The sequence below is a fragment of the Aedes aegypti genome, chromosome 2 (genome assembly GCF_002204515.2).
Source record: "Aedes aegypti strain LVP_AGWG chromosome 2, AaegL5.0 Primary Assembly, whole genome shotgun sequence".
Lineage (NCBI taxonomy): Eukaryota > Metazoa > Arthropoda > Insecta > Diptera > Culicidae > Aedes > Aedes aegypti.
Window position 1 is genome coordinate 216286326 of NC_035108.1, and position 14703 is coordinate 216301028.

General features: G+C 36.8%; 1 protein-coding gene across 5 annotated transcripts in view; it reads left to right on the forward strand.

Moving 5' to 3' along the window:
• Positions 1-14703, forward strand: part of LOC5578270 (calsyntenin-1) — a 362527-nt gene that overhangs the window by 332205 nt on the left and 15619 nt on the right. For all 5 annotated transcript variants that reach the window (XM_021843974.1, XM_021843973.1, XM_021843975.1 and 2 more), the window contains one exon: positions 11304-13377. In XM_021843974.1, coding sequence (XP_021699666.1) covers positions 11304-13377 — 2074 coding nt within the window. The remainder of the gene's footprint in view (positions 1-11303; positions 13378-14703) is intronic.

Below are 14703 nucleotides of genomic sequence, written 5' to 3' on the forward strand. Positions count from 1 at the left end.
CTGAAAAGTGACCCGCAAAATATTCCGAAATTCATTAAAATCATGAAAATGTCCCTCATTTCATGATGTTTTTTCCTAGCTGTCAATTCAAAATGCTTTTTTTTTAATTTATCGTTATTTCAAAACGTAATTATACATCTATGACGTTTGTGTGTTTTATAGCCGCCTAAATACTTTTTGTACACTAGAACAGAGTTTCATTTGCAAAAAAAAACAATCTTTAATTTTTAATTTTGTCATTAAGAATCCTTGAGCTTATCTATTTTGACCTAAACATTATGTTAAGGGTCGTCCGTTAATTACGTAAGGGTTTTTAGATTCCTTACGCGCCAAACAATTTATTTTATATTTTCATACAAAAAATCTTACTATGGGAGGAGGGGGTTGATAAAACCCAAAATTGTCTTACGTAATTAATGGACAGTCTCTTAACTGTTAGCTGTAGTTTGAAATTGACGATATCATGCTACGGCACAACGGTGGACGTCGGGCATTTTATTCTGCAGTGCAAAAAATACGAAAGAGAGAGAAATGAGAACAATGTTAGCTCGGCATGTTTGCCCTAGTAGATGGAGAGAAAACCACAAAACATCTACTAACATTTTTACACGAAACTAGATTATATAACAAAATATAGTAAGATGAGAATTGTTCAATGAAATATTTATCTGAAACCATTTTACATCCGACATGAATGCATCCTTCCGGTGTAAAGTTCAGTAATACACAAAAAATCATTTTCGTTTTTTACTTTTGCTTCTAAACGTTACACTTTACTTTTTCTGCAAAGAGTTCTACTGTATTTTCAATGGATTCTTGTTTTTTTTTTCAATCCACCGGTGCGATTCCCGTCTCTCCGTTTGCGCGCGATTCTGGGCAGTGCTTCGGGGAAACCCAAACAATAGTGTTCGTTTATTTTTCGTGTCGGCGATGCGGTTTCATGTTCCTGTGGAACGAGCGATGGAATCAAGGTCAATTGTATCCGGTTCACGTTGTGTGACTGCGAAAAGATATTCATGTTCAGTCGACGATGGATTACAAACTGTTGAGCTCGTTTCATGCTAATGATTACATAGTTACATCGAGACAACGTTACGTTTGTATTTTTCAAACAAACTATGGATGGTTCGACACTGCCAGTGTCGGCATAAACCCTTATTCTGTTTTAAATAATTCTAGTGTACATATATTTCGTCATTACCAAAAATAATCTTTGATATGTTTGTATTATGAATATCGACATACTAAAGGGTTACGGTTTCTTTTATAAAATGACTATTTCACTAATTCAAATCGATTTGCATTAAATTAAGGAGATTGATAAGGGTTTTAAACTTATTTTTCAAAATTCTATCATAGTTTCAGTATGTTTCAAACAACTTTTGGATGGTTCGTCACTTCAAGTGTCAGCATTAAAGTTTTCAAATTTCTCGGGATTTTATTTCCCGGGAAACGGGAAATAAATTTGCCATTTCCCGGGAAATTTTCAAAAACGTGAAAATAAAGCACGCTTGGCTTCAGAACAACACAAATTATGATATTGAGACCATGTGGAGACTATTCTTGACAAATCGTATGAAGTTCAAATAATATGTACATCCGGGATCCGATCATCTGGACTTTTAGACTCGATTATCCGGAGTTTGTTCTTTGTTTTTGAGATTTTATGCATAAATTTGAGATAATTTGGTATTGCAATATACAATATAAATGGTTTTGCAGCTTTGGATGTAGGTAAAAAAGGGGGTTTGAAAAAAAAGGTTTTTTGTATGCCGGTCAAAATAATTTCTTCCCAAGACCCCTAATGTTCCTAGAAATAACTTCTGGCTACGCCACTGCATTATATAAATAAAACAACGAAATAAAACAATATTTAAGTTCTTTTAATGCAGATTTTAATTTTTTCTTATAATGATTCGGTTATTAGGAAGATTCGATTATCCGGAGTGAATCGATACAACGGATAATCGAGGCCGACCTGTACCAACATTAAATCAAACCTTTCAAGCACTAGAATAAAAACCAACTAGAGTCTAACGATGGAAAATGTGACAATTAAATCCATGAAAACTTTATGAGCGTACTCAATTCATGGATGATCTCCTGTATTTTGTATAGCATATAATCTATTTTGGAAAAAAAAAACATCGTCAAAGAGCTACCCATTTTATCAACAACTATTTGATTACAAAAAAACTACAAATCAATATCGAAATATGACTAATGATCTTGTAATGTCATTGGTTTGAATGATATGAAAAGTAAATTATACGATAGTTTTGGTTTGAAAATGGATGGTCAATCCTTTTTAATAGAACTACCCGGGAAATACAGAAATCCCGAGAAATACGGGATTCCCGGGAATCAGGTGATCATTTCCCGGGAAACGGGAATCCTGGGAAATCTCATTTCCCGGGAAATTTTCCCGGGATTGAAAGCTCTAGTCAGCATAAACCCTTCTTCTTCTTCTTGGCATTACGTCCCACCGGGACAGAGCCTGCTTCTCAGCTTAGTGTTTTTATGAGCACTTCCACAGTTATTAACTGAGAGCTTTCTTTGCCAAAGTTGCCATTTTCGCATTCGTATATCGTGTGGCAGGTACGATGATACTCTATGCCCAGGGAAGTCAAGGAAATTTCCATTACGAAAAGATCCTGGACCGACTGGGAACCAAACCCAGACACCTTCAGCATGGCTTTGCTTTGTAGCCGCGGACCCTAACCACTCGGCTAAGGAAGGCCCCTAGCATAAACCCTTATTCTTATTAAATATAATTTTATTATACATAGCTTTCTTTTCTTGTCATCACTAAAAATAACCTCTGATTAGTTCGACATTTTGAATGTCGACCATTTTTTCAATTTTCTATATTAAAATATATTTTCACCACGATAAAAAATGCCAAAACAGTTTAAGATAAAAGTCGTATTATTCCTCCTTATCCATGGATCACATCACCAAACAAAGGTGACTCCCAGATCGTTTCCCTTCCTCACTAATAAACACTCTTCCCGTGGTGATTGTGGAGATGCAGAGGTATTCTTGGCCTCTTGGAGCAACAAGCATTACACCCTTACAATCCTTCCCCATCCCAACTGACTGTAAAAACCTGGCCTGCGCCGTAATTGATCAATAATATGAGATCTGCTAAAATTGCACTTTGAGAGTAAGCGAAACTCCCATCCCTTATTGATTTGGATCGAAGTGCAATTCTTACCAGTTCCGATCAATCACGGAGTAGTAACCATTGACATGTACAGACAGTCTGTTCTATGCTATGAAAGTTCGACTGTATTTTTAATGATTAATAAAATATCGGAAACGCAGATTTTTTTGTAAAAAAATGACCCGACATTTCGACGCAGGTATGGTGTCTTCTTCAGTATAAAAATGATACGTTCTTTTGCGTCTTGGGTTATGGCTAACTTTAACTGTCCAGTTGAATAATTTTTGGTACATGACTCAATTTAAATGAACTTTATGATAGTTTAAACTAGTTTTCGAAACAATTTGCACACTTCATCTGTAGAATTCTTTAGTGAAGGTGTGAACTGATACAAAACCTGCGTCAAAACATCGTGTTAAAAAATAAAACACGTTTTTTAACAAAAAAAAAAAAAAAAGACTGCGTTACCGATACTTTATTAATTGTAACACTTTACTCGACACTGTTAAAAATGTGAAATTTAGTCCAATTTTCGAGAAAAACACATCTGACCACTTTACCTTAAGGATATCTTCTCATTTTTAATGTAAAAAGGATAGATTTGTATAGTTCTTTCGCATGACATCAGAAATAGGGATAATTTATAAAGCCCTGACATGAAGCCACACAAAGCCAGCTATATTTTCATAAACTTCTATCATCAACAAAAAAAGACGGAAAATCTTCACTTTGCGCAAAAATACGAGCTTGAGCTTGAGTTTGGTTGGCCGCCCATGGTTGCTACTCCAGTATCGCCAGATCAGCTGCACTTTCATAAGGAACCAACCAGATGACTGCTTGGGACTAACAGACATCCTCAGTGTATGAGTGCTGGTGATCTTCCATTTTTAGGCAACAATGACGCCTACCACATCAGATGGGGAAGGGGAAAAATGATGATTAATGCTTGCTCACTTGAATCAACGCTTCCTCACTTGAATCAAAGAGCCTGGGCTAGAGACTGCTTCAACTTGGTGTTCGGAAAATTTGTCTAGAGCATCAAACTGATTGCTCATTTCGATGCAATTATCAACATTATCCATTTCACTCTTGGAAAAAAGTTCGCATTCCGGAGAAACGTCCTGTCTTCCACTCTTGCCACGTATAGTGACAGTTTTAAATCCCAATTTTTGGAAGGAAGTTGTGAATTCAGAGCTTCACCCTTCCTTCTGTTTGTAGTTGCAACCATGTTTAGTAAATAAACGAAAGAAGACGAGACCTCCTAAGAGGTTTTTTTCCCAAGACGGTGTCCAAGAAGGATTACCACCGCTAGCTTTCGCCAACGGGTCCAACGAAAAATCGAAGGTACGGGTCCAAACAAGGATCGTAAAGGGATCAATAGTAGGAAAAACATAGTACTACTGTTTTAGTAGCACTGAAAATTATCGTTTTTAATTTTAGCACTGAAAAGTAATGTTGCATTGCTTTAGGTAGTTTTTAAAAACGTGTACGCACAGCACGAAGGTACGATGCGCACTGAAAAAGCATGGCTATTTTCCTCAGCATTGAATCGACCAAAATTTAAAATCAATGTGCCATTAGAATAAAAATCTTCGAAGAGCGTTCACGAAATTTTGACGAAAAAATCTTAAAACTATTTGAAATCAAAGAAACAGTCATTCAAGTCTTCGTGCAAAAGTTTGGGTTCACCCCTTACTATGATGTATGTATCATGCAATGTACACAATTTTTATATAATTGAAATACAACCTTGTTGTAAACCACTGTTTGTCAGATTTACTATTCGAACACAATTTGAAATGCATCTTATAAAACATATGCATCTTTATAAACACATTACACTTAAATACCATTTTTATTCCAAACGGTGGATCTCATAGAAATACTTCCATCAGGTGGATGAGTCAAAGATTCTTCATTTCCTTTTTTCCCGACTATACATGCATACATACTCTTCAATGCTTGATGAATACTAGCGGGTAGCTGATGTGTGACACAGTGTTCTTTCAGAAGTATAACAATGGAAGTAACGAAATGGATTTTTGATGAGGAAGTTAAAACAAAAAAAAAGAATTCGTCATCTGTTTCATGAGATATGAAGAATTTAAATTTGATTCGTTCGGAAAAGTTATGTTATTATAGACTAGGTCTGAAAAATCATATTACATATTCGAATGCAGTGAGGAATACTTTCAAATTTTCTTCGGATAAATGTGTGTATGGTCTGTTTTTAACTATCAACTGTCGTAGTTATCATTTTGCCTGATAACATATTCTGAAATAATAAAATTTCTTACAAAGGTGTGATATTGCTCCGACAAAAAAGTCTAGGTAACATATGTAGCTTCAAATAACCGTGCTACAAAGGCTGGAGGTGTTCACAGATTGAAAGATATCCCATGAATCTATCCATACCGGACGGTTTGCGAAACAGATTAATAGCAAAATGCTCCATAAATCTTCCGAGAGCATTTAATAGCGTTCTGATGTATCTATCTGTGTCAAATGGTTTTCAGTTCCAATGCAGAACAGCACAAAGCTTTTTCGCTACTCTGTCACTATAGGTATACTGTCACTCTTTACCATTAACGACGTTATCGGTAGCCGTCGATCAGAGCCTGGGGAACACAAATTCAAATAGACGTTTGCCGGCTACAACCTTTGTCTGTGGTGTGGGGTGTGGCACAGGCAATGTCGCGCCGTACGGTGGAAATTGTGCCTTTCCAGCTGACAAGGATTGCACACAAAAATTGATCTGTATGCCATCGATTTCGCCATCCTTCCTATGTACAGTATCACTCATTAAATATCCGAAAATCATCATATCAAGTATAAAGAAACTTTTACACTGATAATTAAAACGAATCATACATTTCATTCATTAGTTGATACAAACAGCTTTTAGTATTCTTTTCAATATACATTTCGTAGAATAAAATTTCGTACATAAAACACCATTTTCATTCACCATACGAAACATTTGTACTCGCATAATCTCGCGATTCAGTAGCTTTATAAAACAGTCGTGAATTAAGGTGGGTGTACCAGTTATGGTCATAATGGTTATTTTTTTTTAACAATCAAGCTATTTCGTATGGTGAAATACGAAATAGCTTGATTGTTTAAAAAAATATTGGAAAGCTTTTGGTGTTTCAGTAGTAAGACATCAAATATACCTTTATACACATTCAAAATGATTCAAAACGTTTTTTTTTTATTTCCGCGTATGTTCAAATGTGGAATCACTATGGTCATAAATGGTACACGTTCCATATACGTTTTAATTTTGACAAGATTTTGGATATTGGAAGTCATCAAAATCGTCTTGAAGTTCAGGTTCTTATTGCGTGTAAACTAGGATTAAGAGTTTTTATTGTGGGAAAAAGTAAATTTTGCTACGAAATTCAAAGTGGTCTGTTATGCCAAGAAATATGGGATTTTGGGTGATTTGGAAAGCAAAATTTTCTGTACGTCAGATAATGAGAAAATGTATAAGTTGATGTAAGAAGTAAATGAGTAAGTTAGAGAGTTTATAAAATTTAGTGAAGGTGATTAATTGCTATATCAACATTTCCAACTGCAGGCTTGACAGATACTCATCTGTTATTTCAAGGTTGTTCTGCGGAGTAAATATTTAACCCCGAATTTACAATACATATCTTCACATAATCTGATCTATCTTTGGATTTGATCATAAACCAGTTATCCGGATTGAAACAGTATGTGGCATGGTCATCCTATACCTTTTGAACTATTCTTTATACTTGATTTGCAAATTCATGAAGTTGGATAGGTCGCAAGATTAGTCTCAGAACCACCAATATAATGGCCACTTCCCCTGGGGAACAGAGTATCCAAAACAACTTGGCATGTGAACAAGATATCCAAAAACGTATGAATCATCCTTCTTAAGCCTTGATTTGGGAAGTCATGAAGTTTGATATTTCGCCAACTATGTTTTAGAACCGCCAATTTAGTGGCCATTTTCCTCAGGGAACCGGCAATCCGGAACAATCCGGCATGCGGTCAAGTCATCCAAAGACGATTGAACCATCTTTTGACTTGATTTTCAAATTCATGAAGATTGATATGTCACAAGCTAGGTTCCAGAATCGTCAATGTACTGTATCTGTATCTGTATCTGAATTTGCAAATCAAGTCTAAAGATGGAATTGCCATTTCCACCAGGGAACCAGCTGTTAGGAACAACCCAGTATCCAGGTCGTCCAAAAAAGATTGAACTATTCTTCTTTAGACTTAGTTTGCTAAATCATGAACTTTAATGTGCCGCAAGCTATGAACTTGAAATTAAAGTGATTACTATTTTTTTAAGTAGGGTTACCTCAGTACTAATAAATCAGTACCGTGATAAATCCGGAACAACAATAGTTTTCAAATCGCTGACCGATGTACTACTGTACGATTGTAGGGTACCGTAAAACGGGATCACTTTTATAGTTTTAAACAGTAAATGCCTTATTATTTTCGCTTTTTTTTACAAATACTTCCAAAAAATATTCATCTCGTTAAAAAAATATTTTGTCCTCTACTCTAACTTTTTTTTTATAAATCAGTCAAAAATTTATTCTTTTTTTATTCAAACAGAACAATTGCTAGAAATAAACACACGAAAAATAACAATATTTCTGGAGCTTCCAGTTACTTGAATACATCAAGAAATGCTATCTGCCACGTGTCAAAATGAGGCTTATAAACTACCCACAGCAAAATATTTCCCAAATCTCAGCAATCATCATAAAATATATTTCTGGGCGCTTGGTGTTTCGAGAACAAGAATTGAAAAAGTACCAAAAACTTATTTTGCAGTAAATATTTGATGGATATCTTCTTATTCCTTTTTTTATTCCTTACATATCATTTCAGATAGGATTTTTCCATAATAATTGCCGTATAATATATGAAAACTTACAGTGTATTCAATTTAAAAATTTCTTCTTTATTATTGCGTAAGAGTATATGTATATTTAGATAAGTCGAAAAAATTTCCCATTAGAAACCATCCTCAATGTCACCTACAGAGTGGCCGCAAATTATCCGAACAACAAAATATGGGGAAGATTATCTCTCATTAAAAACAATAAAAATCAATGTCAATGCTCCTTTTTAGATACATCGTTGAGATATGTTAACAAAATGTATATTTTTGAATAATTTCGAAATGCTTCGTGCTGAGATTTTTATATAACAATTTATCGGAGACGTTTTTTCCGAGGGTCACTAGCCATTTCAAAGATTATTTCTCCCTGAATTCCTAAAGAGAGGAATTCAAAAGACCAATTCATAAATATAAAAGGTCAAAATATTGAACCATGTAGGAATGATCAAGTTTTTTTGTTTTGGTTGCATAGAGGCATGCCATCAAAGTTTGTACGGATAATATGCGAACACCCTGTATACTAGAAACCTGCTAGTTTCAATATGGTCTTGCTACATGTTTACAACACGTGTGCTCTTCAGATGGTGCTTGTAATGATTACAAGCTGCTCTTAGTTTAAAAGTTGAACTGAAGCAGGATCCCAGACATTTTCCGCATCATTCTTAGTAGTTACCATTCGTTTTCTGAAACTTTTAATGATGGGAATGATGAAAACATGTGACTTTCAAAATTCCCGAATTCAACATTCAGGTTTTGCAACATAAAATTCGCCCCTTGTTGCAAAAATCGATTAGACACTGTGATACAAATGGATGAATTAGCGGCATAAGTAGAAAAAAATAGCATATAGCTTAAATGGCGATAAGCATAAAATATTAACAGTAACTGTTATGTGGAGAAAAATGAAAAGGGAATGGAAAGCCAATATCAATATCAACAGTAATTAATTTCTCAATAACAGATCAAAGTATGATTATTCGGGATAATGGTTCGTTCGGGACAATGGAATTCTGTGTTATTGTTCAGTCCGGGTGATGGAATTAGGGAGAATGCCCTAAAGCCAAAGCCTTGTATCGAACATTCACTCATGTCAAATCATAAAACTGATTCAGCACTGGAAACTTTCATCTAATTTAAGCTTGATATGCATTTTCTGAAAAACCGTGATTGATATTTTATGTACGTTGATATGCGGCTCTATTTTGCCGAAAAACTATGAGCTTGTTTTATCTAAATTGACTTCAGCCAAAGGAACAAAACTCTTCTCCAAAGGCTCCGCTGTTAATTTAATATTTTAATTTATTAAAAATAAACGAATATTAAAGGCAAGTTAGATAAGTTCTTATTATTTCTCAATGAACATGAATAATACATTTTCTAAGACCTTTTTACCCTCAGAAACCGAACAAACTTATATTTTCAACAACTATAAGTGATTTTTAAAGATGTAAAGTTCATCATCAGAGTATGCATCGCTTTTTTTGACTCTTATTGAACAATTATACAGCAAAGTTAATATACTTGTTTTATCTAATTATAAATCGTGGTTTACGGCTAATCAGCCGAGTGGAAGTTTAACAACTACCAAATAACTGAACATTACATATATTTTGCAATTGGATTAAATGGACAAATTGATGTGAAATTTGCGAAAAAGTTTCACGTCTTCTCGGTGAGAATCGAACTCATGACTCCCTGTTCACTAGATAGGGCGCACTACCCCTACGCCACATGAATTTGTCCATTTTATCTAATTGCAAGCTTCCACTCGGCTAGTTAGTCATAAGCCACGATTCATAATTTATTAAAACAAGTATTTATCGAGCAACGGACTCATGTTCCGTAACCGGTCTTTTGAGAACGTCGCGACCCATCGAAAGCCCGGACTATAGAAATCTCATCCAGCACGTCATTGGCGAGTAGTGTGTGGTATTTCAATACATAAAAAATAATGCGGGGGCTAAGCATTGCATATATATAGAAAGCATTGTGTTTGGATGGGCATCTAATTCTTCCGAGAGAGGTGCGCTTTGCGAAAGAGGACCATGTAATTATTGAGCTGAAACTTGTTCAATTTTCGTATTTTTTTTGTGGACATACTGTACATGCGGTGAGCGGTTTGAATCAGAATTGCTAGCTCAGTAGCGAAAGGCACCATCAAGTCGATGATTAGTGCCCTAGCCAATAGAACGGATACACACATGTAGGTAACTAGTTATGTAGTCACTTTCGATGGGGGCAAGAAAATAGCTTTGCATCGCATTATCGATTTTCACCAACTTCCACTACTGACTGGAAGCACACCGATGTCTTGTAGCCGTCGGCATCGAAGGTTCAAGGATGCTTATGAGCCTAATAGACTAAACCAAAGCGAAAAGCGTAAAGGATCTTATCTGCAGAAGGCTCATTTGGTAAGTGCCTCGATGACTTCAACAGCAGGCTAATAATAATAATTGTACAACGAGTTTACGGAACGACCTATGAGATTCGCTTCATTGCGGCGTTGGATGTCTTGAACAAGGTACTTGAGGATATCAGCATTCATGAGTGATTTTTTAAGATTAGAAGAAAGTTCAGGTGAACCCAAACTATTGCACGATACACCATACTGAGGGGTGAGCACAATTTTTTGGACGATGACTTGAATGACTGTTTCATCGATTTTGAATAGTTTTCAGATTTTTTTCACCAAAATTTCTTGAATGCTCGTCAAAGAATATAAGATTACGCTTCTAATGACGCATTAATTTAAAATTATGGTCGATACATTCCTTAGGAAATAAGCTATAAATTTTCAGTATGTTTTTTTAAATGTCATAAATTTAAGTAAACATTTAGTACAAAAAAATCAAAATATGTTTAAGTTAAAATACCTACGAAGATATGAACAAAACACTTTGGTATGTTTTTGAGGTGGAAGTACTGTGAAAGTTCTCATTGAACATGTCTTGGAAGGATATGTTTAATATAGATCCGAAAATGATTTGACGAATAAAATATCTTCTCGAATTACTAACATATCTATTTTAAATCACTTTTCAATTATATTACTTAGGCCCGAAAACATTTTTAGGGAGTCTCATTTCACGAGAGGTTGGAAATCACTGATGCATTTGGAACGAATTATTTTGCGCTAATTGCAAAAGAGATTCTGCACTGTGTTGTGTACTCATCGTAAAACAACGACAATATAAATTAGTAACGCTTCATTTTCCCCTTCCTTCTTTTCTCCGATTACAGGTGGACGAAGGCCGTCTGTATCAGGAAATCATCCGAGTGGAAGCAACAGACAAGGACTGCACGCCACTGTTTGGCGACGTGTGCAAGTATGAAATTCTCACCAGTGATCAGCCTTTTACAATCGACAATGAAGGCTCGATTCGAAATACAGAGCCATTGTCACATAAAGCATCCCATAACCACATCCTGTCGGTCGTAGCCTACGACTGTGCGATGAAGCAATCCGCCCCCGTCATGGTCAATATCCGAGTGCGAAGAGTTTGCGAAGCACACGTCATGGGAGTAGCCGAGCGAATTGATTACATTGCTAACTCAATGGAGAGTGTGTCCTTGTTCCCGAAGATACACCTGGAACTATGCGATATGCAGTGCAAAGGAGAAGACATGGTTATTCAATCGTCGGTTTCACTCAAAACTAAACATATCTCTTTTGGCTGTGACCGAGATGCAAGCCAGTGCTTGAAAAAGCTCAATGAAGAGGAGCAGGTTGAGAGTGGAATGGTAGACCTTCTGCAGAAAAATACTGAATGGACAAAGGATCTTACGTACGATGAAGGAACAGAATCGATTTTCCATTTCGATGGAAGCTCCGGTGCCATTATTCCAAAGAATGTGCTAAAATCTCAGGACTTTGCAGCTCATCAGTTCAGCATTATGACAATGTTCCGTCATCATAGCATTGCTACCAACGATAAACACACCAAGGAACACATCATTTGCAGTGCTGACGACCACAAAATGAATCGCCATCATATGGCTCTATTTGTCCGTAATTGCAGACTTATTTTATTGCTGCGTAAAAACTTTAACGACGGTGATTTGAACATCTTCAGTCCAGCAGAATGGCGCTGGAAGGTTCCTCAGGTTTGCGATAACGAATGGAATCATTACACAATCAACGTAGATTTGCCCAAAATTGACCTTTACATCGATGGCATTAAATTCGAGAGCAACGTTGAAGACCGCCATAGCAATCCAGAAGTGATTGACGACTGGCCACTCCATGCTGCCCATGGTATCAATACCACACTCGCCATCGGAGCTTGCTATCAGGGATCGGAAAATCGTCTGAAGCATGGATTCAGCGGTGACATTTCCGAAATTAAACTGTCACTGAGAAAAATTCTCACACCAAAACAGATCCGCTGTGGAACCGACTGTGCTGAGAAACTTCTTCCTCCACCAGACCACTTTTTGGAACCCGAGCAACAAATTCAGTCAAACACACAAATGAACAAAATCATCATTGAAGGCAGCAATAAGAGCAATATCGAGCAATTGCTTCAGCAAATTCAGTACATCAATACGAAAGATAACCCAACGATTGGACGTCGTAACATTCAAGTTATGACCACAGTCAGTTGTCCAAACAAAAAAGCAATTCGATTACCAACAATTGATACGTACATTATGGTGACATCATCTAACATTTCATCTCCACCAGCTACCGCGTCATCTACTTTATATAACAAAATTCTCGTCGATAAACCATTGACCGTCGATCAAAAGCCACAAATTGCAATCACCGGAAACTCAAACCACCTCGTGTCATATCCAGACATCAAGGATGGTGTGAAAATCTTAGCACAAATCAACATCAGTATTTATACTGGCAAAGAAATCCGTCCAGCTTTGCAAAAACTTGACTCTTGCAATGTCATCGTTTTCCCGAGCCTCAACCCGGACCACGAGGAAATCACCATCGACGACAAGGACGGAACGGACGAATCGCTGTTCAAGTTCGACATCAAAACCAAAATCAGCAAAGATGGAGTCGAAATGATCGGTTATGACACGATTGAAAACTACCAACACATACTGAAATCGTTGGTTTATATTAACAAGAAGCCGGCATACTATCTGAATCGGGTGTTCAAACTGACCTGTTCCCAGGTGGACGACCACTTCCGAAGTGCAGAGTATACGCTTACGCTGACGGTGCTGCATCCAAAACAGCAGCCCACGTCGGCGGCCACGTCATCCAACGTCGTGATGACGGTACCGTCAGTCATTCCCACATCGGCCTCCGATGGTCAGATACATTCCAGCGCTGCAGTGGCAGCAGATTCGCATGGTAAGTGTGATATTTAAAATCAATTCATAGGAACTGTGGAGGGGAGTTAGCGTAGGCTTCATCAGATTTTATAAATGCTCTTGTAACTCTAAAGGGATATCAAATTTTGATGAGAAATCTGCGCATGCTCTTCAATAAACATGTTTTGCATGACCATAAATCACGAGATGATTATAAAATGTTGTTCAGGTATTTATATTTGAAACATGTTTGCGAATCATTTAAAAAAGTTTGGTGACACTTGATCCCCTTTCGAACAATGTGCACGAGAAAGAGCTATTGCAATAGGAATAATGTAATATTATTTTGTGTTGATGAGTATAGCACTTTGTAGGTGGCGTTTAGGATAGAGATTACACAATAGTTTCCACAATCCAGTTTGTTGCTTTTTTTTAGGATAGGTCATGTAACGCCTTCCTTTCACTTCTCCGGTAGTTGTTCCGTCTCCCACATTCTGGCTATCAGTCGACGCAGGCAAGCGGCTAATCTCTTCGGGTCCATATGGATGAGTTCAGTTCCGATACCATATTTGCCAGCGGCTCTGTTAATCTTAAGCTATTGAGTAGCATCCTTCACTTCAACCTTTCGTGGGAGCTGATTAGTTTCCACCGTCCGCTATGCCGATGTAGCCATCACTTCCACTATCCTGACCCTCTGTGCCTGTGTCTCTGTGGCAAGTAGGTGCCCATCAAAGTGCTGCTTTCATCTTTCGATAATATCGCGTCCAACCCGGTGCTAGGCAGCCATATTTTCGTGGTCAGCATTAAACTCAAGAGCAACAACGCACATTGGCCTAATCATATTAGGGAATTTTTCCTCCAATACTAAAATGTGTTTCTAGCTTATCTCATCAACCCAAATTGACTTGCTGTACTACAATCCAATAGTTTGCAACGGTTTTTTTTTGTTCGAATACCGTTTTGAATCATATTACGGACAGCTTCAAATTCCGGACACTCTACTTTGTATAGGAAACATTTCACACGAAATGTTTCAATTTTTGCTGTTCAAAAGTTCTCACTTTCGTGGCTCGTTTTAATAATCTTTTTTCATAAAAAATCTATGCAAACTTATAATGTCCAACTGCCTTAGACGTCTCTTTAGTTGCTTGACGACTTCAATTGATGGTTTGACTTTTCTATCAATGATTTCCATGAGCTGTCCGGAATTCGAATCAAAGTGTCCGGATTATGAGGCAAAAGTGAGAAAGCGTCCGGAATAAGAATCATGAAAAGGCCACACATTTCGTTTTATTTAAAATTATTCAACATGCGGAAGCGAATTCTTTACCCACCATTCGAAAGCTAAGGGTTTCCGACGCTCGAT